Source organism: Pungitius pungitius, chromosome 11 (assembly GCF_949316345.1).
Source record: "Pungitius pungitius chromosome 11, fPunPun2.1, whole genome shotgun sequence".
NCBI classification, from domain to species: Eukaryota; Metazoa; Chordata; class Actinopteri; order Perciformes; family Gasterosteidae; genus Pungitius; species Pungitius pungitius.
Window position 1 is genome coordinate 20,088,920 of NC_084910.1, and position 21,064 is coordinate 20,109,983.

The 21,064-nt window shown below is 53.8% G+C and overlaps 2 protein-coding genes across 2 annotated transcripts; both read left to right on the forward strand.

Annotated features, from left to right (window-relative positions):
* Positions 1 to 157: 157 nt before the first annotated feature.
* megf8 (multiple EGF-like-domains 8) lies at positions 158 to 17,265 on the forward strand. The gene is made up of 44 exons (XM_037453286.2): positions 158 to 584; positions 1,232 to 1,421; positions 1,502 to 1,665; positions 1,743 to 1,952; positions 2,032 to 2,212; positions 2,303 to 2,391; positions 2,898 to 3,111; positions 3,208 to 3,391; positions 3,594 to 3,739; positions 3,901 to 4,011; positions 4,082 to 4,233; positions 4,339 to 4,440; positions 4,544 to 4,691; positions 5,023 to 5,186; positions 5,465 to 5,668; positions 5,938 to 6,135; positions 6,229 to 6,471; positions 6,569 to 6,687; positions 6,783 to 6,914; positions 7,076 to 7,189; positions 7,321 to 7,404; positions 7,659 to 7,898; positions 7,995 to 8,179; positions 8,344 to 8,557; positions 8,644 to 8,884; positions 8,968 to 9,100; positions 9,232 to 9,482; positions 9,590 to 9,700; positions 9,781 to 9,899; positions 9,998 to 10,229; positions 10,311 to 10,482; positions 10,624 to 10,787; positions 10,864 to 10,999; positions 11,092 to 11,323; positions 11,422 to 11,548; positions 11,628 to 11,838; positions 12,007 to 12,221; positions 12,321 to 12,516; positions 12,631 to 12,799; positions 12,891 to 13,083; positions 13,174 to 13,344; positions 13,444 to 13,574; positions 13,875 to 14,007; positions 14,289 to 17,265. The coding sequence occupies exons 1-44, from the start codon at positions 555 to 557 to the stop codon at positions 15,786 to 15,788; spliced, it is 8,655 nt and encodes a 2,884-aa protein (XP_037309183.2). The 5' UTR covers positions 158 to 554; the 3' UTR covers positions 15,789 to 17,265.
* A 462-nt stretch (positions 17,266 to 17,727) lies between these two features.
* LOC119198055 (zinc finger protein 436) lies at positions 17,728 to 20,306 on the forward strand. The gene is made up of 3 exons (XM_037454887.2): positions 17,728 to 17,809; positions 18,166 to 18,629; positions 18,913 to 20,306. The coding sequence occupies exons 2-3, from the start codon at positions 18,200 to 18,202 to the stop codon at positions 20,295 to 20,297; spliced, it is 1,815 nt and encodes a 604-aa protein (XP_037310784.2). The 5' UTR covers positions 17,728 to 17,809; positions 18,166 to 18,199; the 3' UTR covers positions 20,298 to 20,306.
* Positions 20,307 to 21,064: the final 758 nt, after the last annotated feature.

Genomic DNA, 21,064 nt, shown 5'->3' on the forward strand with positions numbered 1-21,064 from the left:
TTCATAGCTTATTACATATAAAGTCAACGTTGCCATTAATGTTACACACCTCTCAAACGTTCATATTTTATGATCGCTGTCATGTAGCTCTCGTTGTTGATGCCCAGATGTTTAAACGTGTTTCACCGCTGGATGGCAGTGACAGGCCGCCGGGGGAACGGCTCTGCTGGCCGGCCGGGAGCATCAGAACAACGGGCATCTGTGCCTAAGATGGACCGCAGGAATCGGGTCGAGCTCGTTGAAAGGTTTCGCTGTTAGCTGGCGGCATTTCCTCCCGGTGCGACGGCCGAGTTTTATAAGCATAAATTCCTTGTTGCATTATAAAGAATTGCTCTCATGACTTTTCTTTATATATTTGCAGCCACTAGTGATTGCGCATCTGGATTTAGCTTAGCCGCTACCGCTAGCTAGCCAAACAAGCTAGCATAGCAGATCACCGTGTAGGGACGCTGGCCGCAGTCGGGGCTAACTGAGCTAGCTGTCAATCGGGGGTGATCGCTAGCTGTTCGTCTGCTAATGTCGTAGCGAACGTTGAAGGGTCGCCGACAATGTAAATGACCCCGAGGCCAAAGAGACGGGACCTGGTGAGTATGTTAACCGACATACATCAGACTAGCCTGCTAGCGCTATTCTGCTAACGTCAGCTAGCTTGATTAGCAGCCTTTCGGCTAGCTTTGTTGTGATAGCCTGTGCAGAGCCCCTTGTTGCTGATTCTAGTTGTTGTTTCCTGAGCCCACGTTAGTCGGATGTAACGTTAACGAGGACAGTAGACGCCCTGTGGGTGAATAGCGAGCTTTGTTCACCACTACGTGTAACGGCCGTTGTGTGATATTGTGTTATTGTGAGAAAGGTGTAACGGTGACGAGCTAACTGCTTCTGCTCATCGGGCTCAGCTGCTTCACAGTCGCTGTTTCCTAGGCTCGCAATGCGCATCGAGCCCAGTGGGTTTTTTTGGCCCTTTTGGTCATTAGAATTGGATTTTACAGAAGGGTCGTGAAGGCTTGAGTAATCATGCGGAGCGGAGAACCGTGATGTACAGCTGGAGGGGTCACGTGACGTTGTTTGTGGGGGCTCCGGGCTGCACGACTCCAGTTTTCCGTGTTAGATCGCTGCTTGCGCTGGAGATGCTGCACATTTGTTGCGTGATTCTGCTGCATATTTATGGTGAAACTTCGTCTTTCAAGTCCCACACCAAACGCTTCCCCTTTCCCCTTCGCCTCCCATCATTTAGGCGGTGCCAGCGATGGCCTCCCCCCTCCCGCTCTCCCTGATCCTGGTGGTTCTGCTGTTGGCCGAGTCACCTGTTTGCCAGGCCGGGGACTGCAAGGGCCACAGGCAGGTGTTGAGGGGCCCTCCGGGCTACGTCACGGATGGACCAGGAAACTACTCTGTCAATGGCAACTGCGAGTGGCTTATCAAAGGTATAATGAACAAATAACTTGTAGCCACTAGACTGCCAGTTAATCTGACTGATCATTTCCCACCTTTACATTTCTTCCAGCTCCCAGCAACAGCCTCCGCATCGTGTTGAATTTCACCTTCATGGACACGGAGTGCACCTACGATTACCTCTTTGTGTACGATGGGGACTCCTATCAGAGTCCTCTCCTGGCCAGCCTGAGTGGCAACACTCTGCCTCAACCCATTGAAGCCAAGTCTGGCCAGGTACCCGATTAGGACACCAAACTCCTGACCACTGATTCGATTAACTTCCTGACCGTTACCTAATGTTCCTGTTCCAGATGCTGCTACATCTCTTCAGCGACGCTAATTACAACCTGCTGGGCTTCAATGCGACTTACACCTTCTCGGCGTGCCCCGGAGCCTGCGGGGGTCACGGCCGCTGTGATCCCTCCACATCAAAATGCCTTTGCCATCAGGGTTGGGGGGGACCAGCTTGTACAACCCCCCTGTGCTCCGAGGCTTGTTCTGTGAATGGCCACTGTGACCAGGTGAGACCTCTGGGACGGGGGGGGGGGGTTAAGCTTTAGTTCTGGTCTAAAGCTGTTCTTGCTCGGTGTTCTGTCTCAGAAAGGAGAGCGCTGTCTGTGTAAGCCGGGCTTCCTCGGCCACAGCTGCATGCTCGGTTTGCACAACGACAGCGGGGCGGGGCAGTGGTGGCGCCTGAGTGACGGACTCCCCTACACACCGCCCAGGACGGGTTCTGCTGGCGTGTATCTGTCCAGCACAGGAGCCATGTACTTGTTTGGCGGTGAGAGGGACACTTTCTTCATTCCCACAGTCCACCTTTGAATTTTTACCTTCTACAGATGAAATCAGTTCATTACTTGTTTTCCACCAGGGTTCGACCTGAATAAAGCTCTCGGGGACTTGATCAAATACAACTTCACATCCAACCAATGGGAAAGCAGGTCCTATGGTCACTCGCCTGTAAGTGATAAACGCCCCCCCACCTTTACTTCCTCCTACTCTTGAACATCATATAGCATGTTTCCATGCAAGGGGCGTGTCTACTATCGGCCTTCTGCAGGAACTTTATCCTTTGAATGTCATGTAAATGGGAAACCTGTCTTTTAACAACATGACTAGTAATCTGCTGGAGAAACCTTTATTGTCACAGGGAGGGTTGGAAATATGATTATTTGTTAAAAAAAAAAGTCATCCAAAATCAGGCCAAAATGAACACGTCTAACACAGAGTTGGTCTCCACAGCTCAACAGCAGATCATCTGTAAAATCCAATCCAATAGCAGATGTTTTTGGCTTCAGAGCCTGTGATCTCACCCTTTTTTAAACTCTGCCCACACAACAGCATGGAATGAAAATATAGGCTAGATTAATGATGCCATACGTTTGTTTATAAGGATCATAACATTATAATGTTCCAATTGAATATTTCCTTTGCACCCCCCCCTCTGCACGGCGCCACGTGGTCAGGCGGCTCGTCATTCCCACACAGCGGTAGAGTGGGAGGGTAACATGGTCATCTTTGGAGGAGAGCTGGCCAACGGCTCCCTGGCCGGCGATGTCTGGATGTACCGACCTCTTAACGACGCCTGGCAACAGCACGGCTTTTCAAATTCGCGCGGGTCTCCCAAACTGGCCAATCACGCGGCGGCAGTGGTGGACGATCACCTTTATGTGTTTGGAGGTGGGTTTCACGTGATGTTTCCTCTTGGCGGCCTCGCGTTTCCTTTTGCACACATGAATCCCCTCAGAAACGCGCCGCCTTGTGCTTGTTTCCCAGGTCGCACCGAGGAGGATATGTTTTCCTCCTCTCTGTATCGGTTCGGCCTGAGTGGCTCTGGGCGGTGGGAAGTGGTCCAGCCCACCGGCGGGAAGCCCCCCGCCACCGCTGGTCACTCCATGGTGTTCCACAGCCCCTCCAGGACCCTGCTGGTCTATGGAGGCCACAGGCCGACCACTGCCAGGTACGCTCCCTCCATACAGTGACAGACAAAAGACCAGAGGGAGGGAATTGGACTGGATCCTGGGGGGGGGGTGTCTGTTTTTAAATGACTTTCCCCATCAGATGAGATAAAACCTGATTCCTTTTGGGAAGACTTGTTAAATTCAACGCCCACCAAGTGGATAAAAACGCAGCCAATTGTAAACCTTGCCCATTTGTCTCAGGTTCAGTGTGAGAGTGAACAACACCGACATGTTCCACGTGGACAAGCGCTTCTGGACGTCTTTCCGTTCCCGTTTCCCAGCTACCGGCCCCAGAGAGAGAGCTTTCCACTCCGCCACCGTCATTGGGAACTACATGGTCGTCTACGGTAAGCAGGGAGAAGATGAGCAGCTCTATTCCACGGCTGGAAGGTCCTTCGATCAGAGGAACAGGTCGATGTGTCCTTGGACATGAAAGGAAACGCACAATAGAAGTAGTGGTCCATTTATTGGTCGTTCTGTGTCAATCAATCGATCCTTTCGCCTGCAGGAGGAAATGTACACATTCATTACCAAGAGGAGAAGTGCTATGATGAGGAGATCTTCTTTTACCATCTGGGCTGTCACCAATGGGTGTCTGCAGGGGAGAGACGGTCACTCAGTAAGTTTCTCTGCTCTGAACTGGTATCGACTGAAGCGTCTTCGGACCCAAAACGTTCCTTTCTTCCAAGGAGGGGATCCTGTGAGGGGGCGTTACTCGCACGTCGCTGCTGTGATGGAGGGCCGCGTGCTGCTGGTGGCTGGGGGTTACAGCGGCGTTGCCCAGGGAGACCTGGTGGCCTACAAAGTCCCACTGTTTGTCAGCAGCGACCAAGGTGACCGGGTGAGTGAAAGTGTCATGAAGCAAGGCCAGAAGACGTGTCGGTGGGGGTCACCGGGGGTTAACCAAATGATTCTGGAACTGTGTGTGTGTGTGTGTTGCCTTAAGGACGCTGTTTGTGCCGAGGCCCTGGATGAACGTATGTGTCTGACGAACCCAGAGTGCAGCTGGTGTGAAGGCCGCTGTAGAGAGTACCAGCCCGCTAACCCGGTACTACAGGAACCTTCTATCCATTCCCACATTGAAAGTCACTTAAACATGTCTGCCGCTTTGATGAATATCTGCCCCCCCCCCCCTCTGCTTGTCTCCACAGTGCGGCAGCACCGGCTGCCTGGAGCTGGCTCGCTTCCTGTCGGACTGCCAGTCTTGTCTGGTGTTCAGCGGCACCCCTTCCTCTCTGGGCTGGGCCCCCGGGAAATTTGGCTGGTGTGTTCAGAACGAGTCCTGCCTCCCAGCGTCAGGTGAGACCCGGGGAGGGCAGGCACAGGAGGACGGGAGGGAGGGACTTTTGTTGGACGTGTTTCGCGGATCGAGCACGGTGACGTGACGGCATCAGCTGAGGTTGGACCAGCTTCTCAGACCGTGATTTGACCTGCCCGTCCAATCGCCACCTTCCTTTGGTGCCGTGAGGTCACTCATTTTTCCTCTCTCCGGATACCCGTCGCACAAACGTCACAGATGGGGCTGGTTTCTCCGTACTTGAGGGGGGGGGGGGGGGCGCCGTATGATGAGGCTCTAGGAGGTGCGATGTGTTCTTTGTGTGTTGACCCCCCCTCCCTCTCGGTCTCGCAGAGCGAAGTGCGTGCCGTGTGGACCAGATCTCAGGCGCGTACGGCTGGTGGGGGGAGCGTACCCGTTTCCTCACCTCCCTCCACTTCTGTCGCACCGAGAACTATGTCCCGGGACTGCACCTGCTCACCTTCCAGCACCCCCGCAACGACTCCCAGCCCGACAAGGTACGCAGTCCACATCTCAACTGCCAACTGTGCTTCAATGCTATGATTTTTCTCCTTTTTATTTGTCTTGTCATCTTGGCCTTTTGACCTCTACAGCTCACATGTGTGTCATTGTTCTTCTCCCACATTCTGTGTATTGCGCTCATAGAGAGAATATTCCTCTTCCGAGTAGTTGATCAAACGTGTGCAGCAGTTCTGTAGGGAATAGTGCTTCCGTTGATGTGTTTCCACTCCCGTCCGCCCCCTGCTGTCCTCCGTCCTCCTCAATTCTCCGGCAGGTGTCCATCCTCCGCAGCACCACCATCAGCCTCAGCCCCACCACAGAAATGGACGTGGCCCTGCAGTTCAGGGGCTTCGTCCACCCGCTGTGGGGCGCCCCTCCACCTGCCCCCGCTCCCACGGAGACCGTCTCCATGTGGGCTCGCATCCAGGGGCTCCACTTTGAAGCTCGAATAGCTTCGGGACCCAACTCGAGGCAACTGGTGAGTGAAAGTGAACTGTGTGTATTTATTTAATGAATTCTTTTAAAACCAATTGCTCACCGGAGATGGATCCCCATTGACATTAAGCTCTAGTGTCATTTCCTCTGGTTCCTTTGTTGAAAATCATTGCGCTGTGACTATTGAAAGGCATCCCCACTAGTTGGACATTTGGACCACCTCACTTGATAGTTGCTTCCCTACGTTGTGTACGTTTGTTTTGATGCCAAAGCCTTCCCTTAACTGCTGTCCATTTGTACCTCACGGGGCAGGAGGGGGTGGGACGGTGGGCAGCCCCGCAGGAAAGAGACTCAAAGCTGCTGGCTCGCACGGATGGAAGTAGACTCTTCTCCAACCTGACCAGAGGCAACCATTACCTCGTTCAGGCCGAGGGCTACCTCAACAACTCTGGCTCAGGACAGACCAGCGAGATGGCCCTGATCTGGAACAGGACTCTACCAGGAAAGAGTGTGAGTACTGAAGGGCTCCACGTGTCTTATGCAGTGAAAGTTGGGAAAACCAAGTGGTGATAACGTTTTCTCCATTGCTTGCCCGCCCCGTAGGAGATCTCCTTCCTCTTCCTGGAGCCTTACCGCTCCGGCTCCTGCTCAGCGTACACGTCCTGTCTGGCCTGTCTGTCGGACCAGTCCTGCGGGTGGTGCCCGTCTTTGTCCCGCTGCCTGCTGAGGGAAAGTCCAGAGCCCTGTCCCGAGAGAGACAACACAGAGGGTCAGCGCCATCTGCTGTTGGCCCCCCAGCACTGCACCTTGTGTGAAGAGTACAGGGACTGCTCCACCTGTGCTCAGGTACATCACACATAACGCCTCGTTTTGACACAGTGTCGCCACGCAGCTCATTTTGAAGTGTGTTCCTCGGTCGGTCTGAGCTGAATTTGTCCCGCAGGACCCTTTTTGCGAGTGGCAGATAAACTCCAGCAAGAAAGGCGACTACCAGTGCAGTCGGCGCGGAAGGCTGGACGGATCCATACGTGACCCGGGCGGGTGTCCCAAAATCTGCAACCAGTGAGTGGAAAAACTCCCTTTTTCTAACGCTGGTGAACTCGCATGGTACATGTCTTTAACAAGCCCCTCTGTGGACATCCCTTTGTCTCGCACAGGAGAAAGACGTGTGGCGAGTGCCTCTCCAACTCCAGCCAGTGTGCGTGGTGTGAGTCAGCGCAGGCCTGCTTCTATTTCGCTGCCTACCTCACAAAATACCCCTATGGAGAGTGCAGGGACTGGTACGACAGGTAAATCAATCAATTCCACTTCATCAATACACATCCAGCCGGTGCTCTCTTTTGTTGATTTAAACTTGAACACAGTGCAACACACTCGCATCACGTGATCAGTGTTTCAGGGAATCGTTAGGATCCATGGATCGGTGATCTAATACTCTGTTACTCTCCAGCGTGCATTCGGTGCCTCAGTGTAAGCAGTGTTCGGCTTTGAACTCCTGCACAGACTGCCTGAGAACGTTCCAGTGCGGCTGGTGCGGCGACTACAACAACCCTACCATTGGAAAGTAAGTACGGCGATGGCATAACTAAACATCACATTTAATAAAGATAAAGGCGTAAAAAAAGGCCGGAGGAAACGTAACGATGTGTTACTGTCCGAGGTAAATGTAGTTTTGTTTTCTACTCCTCCTTTTAGATGTTTGAGGGGAGACTGGGCTGGAGTGGACGACCCCTTGGCGTATAACTGCAGTGTGGCTGTGGCTGAGGCTCGGGCTGCAAAGTAAAGACATCTACTTTATACTTTTATGATTTGCTCCAAAATGAATAAGATAAAAGCTTTTTCTGTCAATGTTGTGAATGAAGTGTGTCCGGATGCAGTAAATAGAATCAATTACCAGCTTATGTATTTAAAGAAAACATTGTAATCAGTTATATCCATTTGAAGAAAAACAAGCGACTGGGTTTTTGTGACTTATTGTGCAGATGAAGGGGTGTAAGTGGTATTCTTCACTACTCCTTGTGCTGCTCTTCCAGCCCTGAGCCCCAGACCTCGGCCCCGCCGCGGCCCCTGGAGATGGAGCTGGAGCTGGAGCACTTGGACGACCAAGAGCAAGATGCAGTCTGGTCCTACCCCACCTGCCCCGATGTGGAGGAATGCCGGCTGGGTCTCCACAACTGTCACCTTTTCGCCACCTGCATCAACACCCCCACCTCGTACGAGTGCCACTGCGAGAGAGGGTACACGGGGGACGGCACGCTGCACTGCAACCAGACGTGAGACGATTCATCTAAAACTCATCTTCAACACTTAGTCACCGGGATTGTTTTTCTAAACTGGACATTTTGCCCCCCCCCTTTCCTTTTCCAAAGGTGCTACAACGAGTGCCGCGAGGGCCAGTGCAGTGGCAGCCCGCGGTTTGAGTGCGAATGTTCCCTGGGCTGGACGTCGGACCCCGCCACCCTGGTTCTCAGCGGCGTTGAATGTGACGTCGACTGTGGCTGCAACTTCCACTCGACCTGCATAACGGCCCCGGGCATCTGTGACGAATGCCAAGGTGACCGCTGCGTATTTCACTCTCTCTCTCTCTCTCTCTCTCCTCACTCAACCGGCAAAACCCTCCGCGGCGTTATTTATGGAAATCGACTCTGCTGAAGCTTATTGCTTATTCAGCTAAATAACATGTCATGTAATGTAAAAGCTCCTTCCCTGTCTCGTCAGATTGGACCGTGGGACCCAACTGCGAGCACTGCCGCCCCGGTAGCTTCGGGTCGGCCCTGGCCGGCGCCGGCGGCTGTGTGCAATGCGAGTGCAACGGCCACGGCGACCCTGCCCGAGGTTACTGTCACAACCAGACGGGCCAGTGCTACTGCACCCACAACACCCAGGGGGCCCACTGCGAGGCCTGCCTGGCTGGTTACTATGGAGACCCCAGGTAAGGACGCCGCACCACACAGAAATGGTGAATGGCGTTTTCGCATGCTTTGGTCACGACTCGGCCGTCCCTTCTCTCCCCCGCAGGAACAATGGCACGTGCTACCGGCAGTGCCAGGGTCGCTCTGTGCTGCTCTCCTCCACCTCCTCCGCCGCCGTGCCCCTCTCCTCTTCTCTGGGATGGCGAAGCGGCGCCGAGGGGAGAGGCGGACTTTCCCATTGCCTGTGGGTCCTTTCTGTGACTGAGAAGCTGGTGCCCTGTCTGCCCAGACAGCTGTGCCCCCCCGTGGCCCTCACCCTGCACCCAGACTCCCACACGCACTGTAAGGTGAGTGCCGACTGCGCCCGAGCAGCCGTCCAGATCCGCTGGCCGCTCCGCCCTCAGCATCGTGCATCTTCTGCTTTCCTTAGAGCTCCTATGTCTACGTGTTCGATGGCCTCCCTCGTTTCCTGCCCAATGGAGTCGTACATTCAGATCATAACCTGATTGGGGCGTTTTGTGGCACGACCAGGACCCAGCCGATCACTGTCGAGGCCACCTCAGGTACTCATCCATACGTCCATCTGTAGAAACCATGAGCTGCCCAGCTCATCACATCACCTCAAGGCAAAAGGGAATCTTTTTACCGCCAGCAGGTCCTTTTCACAATGTTGTCCTTTGTCTTTTAATACCAGGCGTGATCTCCGTCTACTTTGAGGCCAATGTCTCCTCAAACAAACCCCAAGGCTTCAATGCGTCTTTCTGGGTGCGGCGTTGTCTCCAGAGCTCTGACGAGGGGGACGAGGGGTCCCCAGCCTGTCCAGGTGGAGCCCTGTGCCAGGGGGGGCTGTGTCAGTGCCCCAAAGGCTACGGGGGACCCCACTGCGACCGGCCCATGTGCCCTCAGGATTGCGGAGTAGCAGAAGGCAGAGGAGCTTGTAACATAGTAAGAGTGGTGCCGGTTTGAATCTTCAGCTATAACGTGTTTAGGGGTCACGGGTCATGCTACAAGTCCCCCCTACTTTGCTCATGGACGTCTTTTGTCCGTCCCAGTCTCTGGGGGTGTGTGTGTGCTCACACAGCTGGGCCGGCTCCGACTGCTCCGTTCAGCGCGACGCCAACAGCCTGGTGTGGGAAACCCTGCTGGACACCCAGCTGACCGCGGTAGGGACCCAAAACACAGAGTGAATCCGACGGGACGCTGCGGCTCGGCACACACTGACCCACACATTGGTGCTCCACAGAACCAGGCCCACCGGTTCCTCCACAGGATGGGCCACTCCCTGGTGTCTGGACCCCAGGGCACCCTGTGGATGTATGGAGGACTCTCTCTGTTCGAGGGCATTCTGGGAAATGTTTATCGGTAAGCGCCGTGAGTTGAGCGCCACGGGACTCGATGGCTGTGATTACGCCGCACGGCCACAGAAAGACACATTTTGTCCCCCCCCCGGGTCTGTGTAGATATTCCGTGCCGGAGCGCCGTTGGACCCAAATGCTGACGAGCTCCGCGGAGGAAGGCTCGACTCCCGGCCCCCGCTATCACCACGCCGCCGCCGCCCTGCTGACGGGTCGCGAGTCCGGCCACGGCGCCAGTCACGACATCATGCTGGTGACGGGGGGTGTCACTCAAAGCGGTGTTGCCATGGACACCTGGAGTCTGAATCTGAGCAGTTTAGTCTGGAGAGAACACAAGGTTTGACTCGATACAAATACCATGGAAAGCCGAAGTGTGTTTTTACCTCTGAGCTTCCGGAACGTTCCTCCGTCCCCACAGAGCTCGCTGATGCCCCCGCTGGCGGGCCACACGCTGACGGTACGCCGCGACTCGTCTGTGCTGCTGGTCGGCGGTTACTCTCCCGACAACGGCTTCAACCACCACCTGCTGGAGTTCAGCCCCCGCACCGGGAACTGGACCATCGTCTCCCACACCGGCACCCCGCCCACAGGTGGCCTTCTTCCCTCTGTTATAACGCCGCTTTTACTCCATCGACCACTTGTTGACTGATATAACATATAGATCTTTTTTTCCATATTTCGTTTTGGAAAATATGCTCAAACCAGTTTGGCCCTGTGTGTCGTTCCGACAGGTTTGTATGGCCACTCGGCGGTGTACCATGAGCAGACCGACGCCATATACGTGTTTGGAGGCTACGGCTTCCACGTGGAGACTGTGGCGCCCTCGGGCGAGCTGTACAGTCTGTACTACCCAAACCTCACCTGGTCCCTGCTGGTGCCCTCACAGGGCAACAAGGTAAGCCTCCTCTGCTCTCCTGGCCTCCTCAACGTGTCACACAGGCATGCGGATAACTCTGCTCTTTGCTGTGCAGCCCCTGTCCCGCTTCTTCCACGCCGCAGCCATGATCAAGGACACCATGGTCATTGTCGGGGGGAGGACGGAGGCAGAAGACTACAGCAACTCGGTGTCGTTGTACCAGATAAACTGTAACACCTGGATTCAACCAGGTGGCCGTTTTAATGTCTTTCTGCAGATTCAGTGGTGATCAAATCCTCGGGTTCCCGCGACCACGCCGCTAACGCTTTGTCTCCACCTTCAGTCTCGGTCATCGGAGACCCGGTGAATCGCTCGGTGTCTCTGGCCATGACGAGCTGGGGCGACCGTCTCTACCTATCGGGAGGCTTCAACGGCGTCACGCTGGGGCGTCTCCTAACCCTGTCGGTGCCCGCTGACCCCTGTGCGCTGCTGCCCACCCCGGAGGCCTGCAACGTCACCACAGGCAGCTGCGTCTGGTGCAGAGGGACCTGTGCCTCTTCTGATGCCGCCGAGAGGTCGGCTCGAATGGACTCGACCCGGCTCGGCTACTCCCGCAGGGCACTTTGTGTGCAGCTGCTAATTACTGCCATTTCTCTCCCTCCCCTTCCGCCAGGATGGCCTGCTTCACTGGCCAGAGTTCCTGCTCGCCGACCCCGCGTCAGCCGGACCAGTGCCGCAGACTGAAGACCTGCAGCGAATGCCTCGCACGACACCCCAAAACATTCTCCAGTCCGTCGCAGGTAGCCCACGAGGCCCCCTTCTGACAACAGCTCGAGGCGAGACTTTTACTGAAATCCTTTTCCTTACTGAATTTCCCAGCCGGCTCTGCAGTGCAAGTGGTGCACAAACTGTCCCGAAGGGGCCTGCATCAGCAGCTCCGTCAGCTGCACGTCTGAACACGACTGTCGAATCAACCAGAGAGAGATCTTCCTGTCCAGCAACTGCACCGAGACCAGCTGCGAGGCCTCTGACTGCCCCAAGTGCACTGCTTCTGGGAAGTGCATGTGGACCCGCCAGTTCAAGCGCACTGGTAGGAACAACAGAGCTAAAAATACCAGAGATCATTACAGCTATTGGATTGTGGGGGAATAATCATTTTGATAATCAGCTCACTGGGTTTCAGCTGTGTTTTGTTGATTTCAACATTTCGGTGGTTTTCCTTCTCATCTCACGTGGTTTGTGTTGTGAATCCTCCCAGGTGAGACGAGGCGCATCCTGAGTGTGAACCCCACCTATGACTGGACGTGTTTCAGCTACGCCCTGCTCAACGTCTCACCCATGCAGGTGGAATCTTCTCCCCCCATGCCGTGCCCGCCGCCCTGCCACAGTCTGCGTAACTGCAGCCTGTGCCTGGGCTCCAGGGGCTCCGACGGGGGCTGGCAGCACTGCGTGTGGAGCATGGCTCTGCAGCAGGTAAGGCCCCCCCTCCCCCTCCCACCCCGCCGCCGCTTTACCCAGCATTCTGCGCGTGATTTGACGAAACGCCTTCATGTGCGTCTCCCCTTCCTCTAGTGCATGAGCCCTTCGTTTGTGCCCCTGCGCTGTGAGGCGGGTCAGTGCGGCCGTCTGCTCTCCGGGGGCGACTCCTGTTCCCCCCAATGCTCCCAGCTCACCCAGTGCTCCCAATGCATTGCCAGGCCTCAGTGTGGGTGGTGTGGTTCTCAGGTGGGCAACGGGGCTGGACGCTGCCTGCAGGGAGGTCTCGATGGTGAGAAATCTCTTGAATGAGTTCCATGTGTAACTAGTGCGGGGATCCTTTTTCGCTCCACCCAATCAACCTGATTGTCTGCCTGTGATTTACTCGCCTTCTCCCCCCCCCCAGGTGTGAGTGAGGGTGTTTGCCCCCTGGTGAACAGCAGCTGGTCCTTCCTTCACTGTCCACCGGAGGACGAGTGTGCCAATGGGCATCACCACTGTAACAGCACCCAGGACTGCCACGACCAGCCGCAGGGATACCACTGCACCTGCAAGCAGGGCTACATCCTCAGCAGGTGGGGTCAGGTGACCCTTAAAACGCAACGGCTTCTGTATTGGAGGAGAATTTGTTAACACAAACCTGCTGTGATTGTTCTCTTTTCGCAGTGTCTCTGGCCAGTGTGAGCCGGTGTGTGCACAGGGCTGTGTGAACGGGACATGCGTGTCCCCGGGGGTTTGCCAGTGTCACTTTGGCTTCGTGGGGGAGAACTGCTCCTCTCAGTGCAGCTGCAACAAACACAGCAACTGCGCTGGGGTCAGCAAACCGGATGTTTGCCTCGAGTGCCACAATAACACCATAGTAAGTGCTTCGAGTGGTGTCAAAATAACACGCAGACGCTGCTCGTCAGTGTCAAACTGGTGATGACTAATTCCCCTCCTCCCTTTCCAGGGGAAGCACTGTGAGAAGTGCAAGCCTCTGTTCGTGGGCTCGGCCAAGGGGGGGGGCACCTGCCGTTCGTGTCGGGAGTTTTGCAGAGGAAACAGCGCCGTGTGTTTGTCCGGAGACGAACATAAGAAGGCCCTTGAGAACCCAGGGCTCTACCTGCTGGACCCCAGCAGCGTGAGTGTCCGTCCTCTTGTCTGTAGAAAGCCACACCGCGAGTTCACTGCCTGTTTGTTCTCATCCCTTTGTCCCTCTGTCCCCCTGTCACTGGATCAGATTCCGGGCTGGGTGTCCGAGGGTCCCACGGAGGAGAACGCCGTCTGTGTGAACTGCCAAAACAACAGCGTGGGGGACAAGTGTGAGAGCTGCCTCAGCGGCTACTTCCTGCTGCAGGGGAAGTGTGATAAGTGAGTAAAGGCTTCTTCCTCGCAGTGACTTCATGCTGTGACCGACATTACGAGGCATGTGTGTCTTTTAAAGAGGCCTTTTCACTGCTTACACCATCCCCATTGTTTTGAGGGCACACAATGGAAGGCAATTCAGATACATGAGACACACAGGCCTGCTGCCTGTTGCTGAATGATCCCACTGCTTTCTAACTGTGTCACACAGACCTGTAAGGGAGATAAAGACAGAACTGGTGAAAAGGGAAGACTTGGTCCTTGGACTCCCTCTGAGTATTGTGGATTTGATCCTTTTCATTGCAGATGTCAGTGCAATGGCCACGCAGACACGTGCAATGAACACGATGGTACAGGGTGCCCCTGTCAGAACAACACGGAGACGTCCTCCTGCCTCAGCAGCCCTCAGACTGACCGCAAAGACTGCTACAGGCAACAGGTAAATGCTCAATAGATATCTAAATAGTTATTATATCATCATATCGTTATTTTCTGATCATTCTATAAAAACATGTTATTCAGTCCTGTCTAAATAAAATACTTGACAGGATACTAGAAGACATTTTAATTAAGAATGATCAGAACAGGTTTAAGTAAATATATGGAGAAAATGAATGAATACATGAATGTAGTGATGCGCAATTAAAATATGTGCATATAAACCGTGTCCTGAATCTGGTTCCTTTGCTCATGTTGTATTTGTTGTGCTCTCATGTCCAGTGTGCCAAGTGCAAGGACTCGTTCAATGGCACGCCGGTGAACGGGCGGCAGTGCTACCGCCAGTTCAACGTGGACACGGAGTGCTGCTTCGACCCCACGTCGCAGGCCAACTGCTTCCACGACCCCACCATCCGCAACCTGCCCCGGGGGCGCACCGTCTTCTTCTCCGCGCAGCCAAAGTTCACCAACGTGGACATTCGAGTCACCATCGACGTCACCTTCGGCGAGGTGGAGGTCTACGTGTCCAACTCCCACGACATCTTCATCGTGGACGTGGACCGACACAGCGGGGTGCACACCATCAGGATCGAGGAGGAGGCGGTGACTCGGGGGGCGGCGGCCAGTGGAGAGAAGGACTCCCCGCCGTCCCCCATCAAGGTGTGGGCCAACGCCTCGTCCGGGCTCGGGGGCCCCGCGCTGTCCCACAACCCCCTGCAGCTGCAAGCTAAAGTCCCCGGGGCGGAGCGAGAGATCACAGGGGAGCGGGCGGAGGGGCTCATCACCTACATCACCGTGTGGAAGCCGCAGACCGTGCTGATCGTCCGAGGTGTTCGCGACCGCGTGGTCATCACCTTCCCCCACGAGGTGCACTCCCTCAAGTCCAGCCGCTTCTACATCGCTCTGCGGGGGGTGGGAACCGACCAGCGCCAGGGGGAGTCCCAGGGCCTGTTGTTTCTGCGACAAGATCAGGCCCACATCGACCTTTTTGTCTTCTTCTCCGTCTTCTTCTCCTGCTTCTTCCTCTTCCTGTCCGTCTGCGTCCTCCTGTGGAAGGTCAAGCAGTTCCTGGACTTCCGTCGGGAGCAGCGGCGCCACATCCAGGAGATGACCAAGATGGCGTCGAGGCCCTTTGCCAAACTCACCATATACTTTGAGCCAGAGGAGCCTCAGCTCATCTACCTGCCGTCGGCTGGCGGGGGGGTGGGGGGCAGCACGGTGTCGCTCGCCCGCGCAAACAAGGCGGGCGGAGTGGTGGTGGGCCAGAGGGGCCGGGCAGGGGCCGTCTCCTACAAACATGACTCGGGCTCGGGGCCCACAGCTCACCACCACCACCACCACCACCACCTCAACCTGGGTGGAGGGGGCACCGGTGGGCAGCACCTGCCCCTGCACTACCTGAACACCCACCACTACGCCAGCACCACGTCTGGCCCCCCGGCGTCGCACCATCACCACCCGTCCACGTACAGCGGCTACCAGCACTTCTGCCGCTCCGACCCCTTCCTCTCTCAGCTCATGGGCTTCTCCTACTCCACCTTCAAGGTGGGGCCCATCACCCTGGAGCCCACCGACGACGGCATGGCGGGGGTGGCCACCGTCCTCTTCCAGCTGCCGGGGGGCGTCTTGGCGCCGAATCGTGCCTGTCTGGGTTCCGCGCTCGTCACTCTGCGTCAGAACCTGCAAGAATACTGTGGCCATGGCAACGGAGGAGGGGGGCACCCGGGGGCGGGGCGCAAGGGGCTGCTAGGGCATCAGCACCTCACCACTATGGCAATGTAGAAGCGGCAATGTTATTTAAAGAGGAGAGCGATAAAAGAGATGGGATAAAGTGTTTGATGCGTGATGGATTCTTTTTTTCAAAAGCTGCAAAGCAAAAGTCCAGAAGAAAGAGTCATGTGATCATTTTGAACAGAGATGTACATACACTGTGTAATGAATTAAGTGTCTTTTGTTGTATTGCGTATCGCTGTACTGGATTTCAGTGCTTCAGTCACATGACCAAGCCAGCTGTCTCTGGAATGCAGCACATCTGCTCGTCACCACGGAGGTCCGAGCGCGCTCAGCGGGGCCGTCCCCTCCCACCAGGATGTCTCCTCACAGACCAGCGCCGCCCCCTGTGGAGCCAAGAAAAAGTGACAATCACACTGGCAAACGAGAACAAAAGATTCTTAGATTGGTTCCACATAACGTGCTTGTGAGATGGTTTTCATATCGTAGTGGATGAGTCCAACACTAACTCAAGGCCGGTGTCTAAGCCTCCTGGGTTGGTTTTTGCATATTAATTCACTGCTCTGTTACACTTTGATTTGTGCTTCTGCCTTCACTTCTTGCCTTGCATTTAATAACCGTAACATGTACTACATATGGTTCTTGTAAAGAGGGGAAAAAAAATATGAAGGATAGTGTTTTTAATGTTGGTTCCACACACTTAAAAGGTTTGTAAGAGAAATGAACTCGTCCACCCAAATGAAGATGTGTCCTTTTAAAGCATTTCATCACATTTTGTTGATTTGAAGTGTATGTTGGTGTTTGGCTATTTCTGCTGGACGGCTTTTTTCAGGCAACTTGTCTGCTTAGATTGTATTATCCAATCCTAGCTATGATTTGATTAAGAAAAAACAATGGATGTGGTTAAAAAACAAATCCAGTATGGGAAATGTTACTCTACTGAAATTGCAATGTTGATGGAACGAGTTCTCCTGGTGAGAGATTTTTATTTTATTTGTATGTAGTGTTTTTATTTGCAATGCGACTGATTTACTGATTCAGTGTTTGTTTGACATTTGTTTTCCTTTTTGCACTGCATGGAGGCCACGAGCCCCATTTCTCATGTGAAACACGATGGATGGAATCGGCGTGATGCTGCCGGCTTCTTATCAAATGAACAAAATCATGGTAGCACGAGTATTTTATCATGAACCCAATACTCAGTGTATACAAGTACACTAAAGCTCAGATAATACTGTCCCTATTTATAACAATCCTCCGCAAAAAAGCATTAATGCGTTTTCTTTGTTGTCTCGTATCTTTGTTTATGTTTTTTTAACACATTTTTGTACATAACTTTAGTTGTTTTCTTGTTTTTCAAAGAAGGGAACCGTGTCGTACGGAGGTTTGCATTAAGATTCTGTCCTGAGCTGGAAAAGGAGATTTTGTTTTGTACAGAGGAGAAAATCTGTTTTGTTGATTTAAAATGACAGTTATGACATGAGGTTGAGAAAATAAATGTTGAGATGTCAATAAAAAAAAGAATGCTGCTGTTCTGCATATGATTGTTTGTTTTAGATGAACTATGATTGAAATGTCCATTTATCTTATTAATACTGACCTCAAATCTACCCTTTGATATTTGGAATAAGCCAAGAACTTAATTTTCACCTGTCCAACAGACTGTAGGCCTGCAAATTCAATAATTATGAATCGGACCATTTGCAACTTCATAGATCTTTAAATGTAAAGGACTCTGGGGATAATTTGCTTTGTTTTTGTATTTTATGAACCGATGAACATCAGACATGTTGAACATTGGTAAAAGAAGTACATACAAATTTACATTAATATTCATTTCTATATATTTCAGGAAAAGCGTGTTTTAGATATGTCTTATATTGGTAACTAAGGTAACTGAAAGACTTTGTAGTTTCCAATCTTCCAATAACAATAAGACCCAATAGTTGCTGTCGCTTTAATGACGTCACGGGACTGGACACCCCGCCGGAAGAAGGGTCTGAGCTGGTTGGCCGCAGCCGGAGGAAGCGCGCGGCTCTTCCTGGGTTCTTGTCGCCGTCCCCGAAGCAAACGTAAGCGCCCGAATGTTTACAGACGGCGACGGTTCCGCGGCGTGTCTTTTCTTCACAGCGGACAAAGGCCGAATGACGTCACCCGCGTCGCTGAACGTTACAAGCACGCGTCAGTAGATGATGCGCAGGGCTAGCCTGCCGCTGCTAGCCTGCCGCTGCTAGCCTGCCGCTGCTAATGGGCCACCCCAGTTCGAGGTGTAGCTTAGCTGTGATGCTAACGTCAGACACCAGAAAGACGAATCAAAAGGATGAGAAGAAGACGTGTCTGTGTTGTTGTTTTTCTCACTGTGCCCCGCACGCAGCTGTCTTTGCCTTCCGAGATGTTCCTCTCAACAATGTGTTCCTCTGGTCCGCAGCACAGTGAAGAGACGAAATCCTAATGGTGACAACATGAAGATCAAATCTGCCAAGAAGAAGTGTTGGCTGCCCAGAGCCAAGAGAGGAGAGAACGGAGTGGACTCAGTAAAAGCTGAAGATGAGTTGGAGCCGGTGGCTGAGGAGGACTCTCCTGAAGAGGACACCGATGGAGGGAGTCCCAACATCCGCATCAAGGAGGAACCAGTTTCACAGGACATCAGTGAGGAGCACCCTGGAGATCCATCCAGCTGCTCAGACACTAACCCAGACTCTGTTACGTTCAGAGCCGATGTGGACCATCAGCAGGGGGGCGTGAAGGAGGAGTGTGACTCCGACCAACGGCCCGGTTCAGAGGTCACCGTGAAGGAGGAGTGTGAGTCGTGGATTAAAGAAGAGCGGGACGAGCAGGAGGTGACAAACGCCTCGGAAGGAGATGGTGGAGAAGAAGAGGAGGTCCTCACAGGTACGAGCCCAATATTCACCTGGTTTTCTTAATTACGTCAAGTTTTCTTTTTAATTGCAACAATTCAATGCCAAGGAATGAGATGTAGCCAATTTTAAGTATCTTATTGTCTCATTGGCTCTTTAGCACCTGCACGTATTTACCTTCTTACATAAATGTCATTGATTCGACACATTTACTGTATTTGTTTCCCATACATTTAAATCATTTTGCATTGTCCGTGTGAATAAGACCCGCTTCATCAACTCTTTTGTGCTTTCTGCGTGTTTTTCCTCTCTGACAGAGTCGTCATGTGACTTCTATCCATGTCCTCACTGCACTGTCTCCTTTACTGACCTAGACTTCTTGGAAAAGCACGTCAAGTGGGTGCATCAGAAACAGTATCTCGCCAATCTGAAAAACTGCCTGACGAGCAGCACGCTTCCCCTGGTCCCCGAACACACCTGCACCGTCTGCAGCGGCACCTTCAAATCTAAAGCCCACCTGAGGGTGCACGCCCGGGAAGCCCACCCGTCCGCCCCGCCCCGCAGACTCCACCCCTGTCCCACCTGCGCGCGCAGCTTCCAGTACCTGAAGAACCTGAAGAACCACTGCCAGCGCTGGCACAGCATGTCCGTGGTCACCGGCGGGGGCCACCTGAGCTGCGCCGACTGCGGCAAGAGCTTCAAAGCCACGTGGGGCCAGGGGCCTCACCTGTGTCACGAGGCGCGCGGCGCGGAGCCCGAGGACACGCCCATCTGCCTGGACGTCGGTGTGCAGTGTCAAGAGTGCGGCAAGAAGATGGGCACCCCGCAGAGCCTGCAGGACCACATGCGCACCCACACGGGCGACAGGCCCTTCGTCTGCAGGGACTGCGGCCGGCGGTTCGTGGAGCGCAGCGGCTGGCGCCAGCACATGAAGATACACACGGGGGAGAAGCCCTTCAAATGCCAGGTGTGCGGGAAGGCCTTCTTGAGATCGCACCACCTCAAGTGCCACTTGACCACGCACTCCGGCAAGAAGGAGTACTCCTGCCCTGAGTGCGGGAAGGAGTTCGGGTTCAAGTCGAGTCTGGACCTCCACCTGAGGACGCACTCCGGCGAGAAACCCTTCCACTGCGGCGTGTGCGGGAAGAACTTCAACACCCAGAGGAACCTGAGGGTGCACACCAAGCTGCACACCAGAGACAAAGCTCACCAGTGCGGGGAGTGCGGCCTGAAGATCGGAGATCTCGGGGCCTTGAAAATCCACCTGCGGACCCACACGGGGGAGAGACCCTACCACTGCACGGTCTGCGGCAACCGGTTCATCCGCCTCGCGCACCTGCGGAACCACCAGCGCACCCACACGGGGGAGAGACCCTACAAATGCAGCGACTGCGACAAGAGTTTCACTCAGTCGGGCGACCTGGTGAAGCACAGGAGGATCCACTCGGGGGAGAAGCCCTACGAATGCCCCGACTGCCACAATCGCTACACCTCCTCCGGGGACCTGGGCAAGCACCGGAGGAGCCACACCGACCTGCGTCCCTACGCGTGCCCGCAATGCGCCAAAGGCTTCCGCCTGTCGGGCCACTTGAAGACGCACATGCTGACGCACACGGGGGAGAAGCCGTATTCCTGCCCCAACTGCCTCCGCCGGTTCGCTCGCTCTCACCACCTTTCTGGTCACGTGGCCAAATGTCGCTGAGCGTTGGCCGGGGGGGGGGGGGGGGGGGGGGCTGTGGACAAAGGATTCATGTTCATGATTATTTAATGCTGATAATGAATTGCATTTCTCCCCTGCACATTAAAACATGTAGTAATTTATTCGCTGAAGGCGCTGTGTGATGTTAGTGTGATGTGGCGCTCGTGGGAAGAGGCCAAAGCTCGCGTGGACTTCCCATCAGATGACGAGTTGTGGTCCCTTCGCATTAAACATGACTGACGCTCTTCATCCGTTGTACTTGAAAGGCTGTCGTTTGTTGCTTCTAATTCCTTCTCTTAAGTCTACTTTTGTACGTGTGATGATGTAAGCGTATTCCTACTCCATCATACGAGGTTTGTCAACTCTGATGTTGGCACTCGATCCATACTTGTTTTGTAACTTGTAATTGTTGTGTCCTGATAGGATCTCGCTCTGGAACACTGATAACAGACCAAAGTCTCAACCTTTTGAATGTGTGCTGATGATGAAAACAACGAAACATAAAGACGTGACTTTGAATCATCATTTGTATGCTGCTCCGTCTGTTTTCACCTGAATTAACGGAGAAGAGGAGCAGGCCAACGTGAAGGAGGTGCACGTCCTCTTTTTTTTTTTTTCAGCACCATGTGACTTCATTAGATGTTTACATTTATACACACTGGTCTGAATAATGCAACGTTTTGGTAACGTTCTAAATTCAGCTGTAAAATGTGTGTAATGTGATGTTTGCCTGGTATTTCATTTCTTCTCTATTCAACGGTCACATAGAG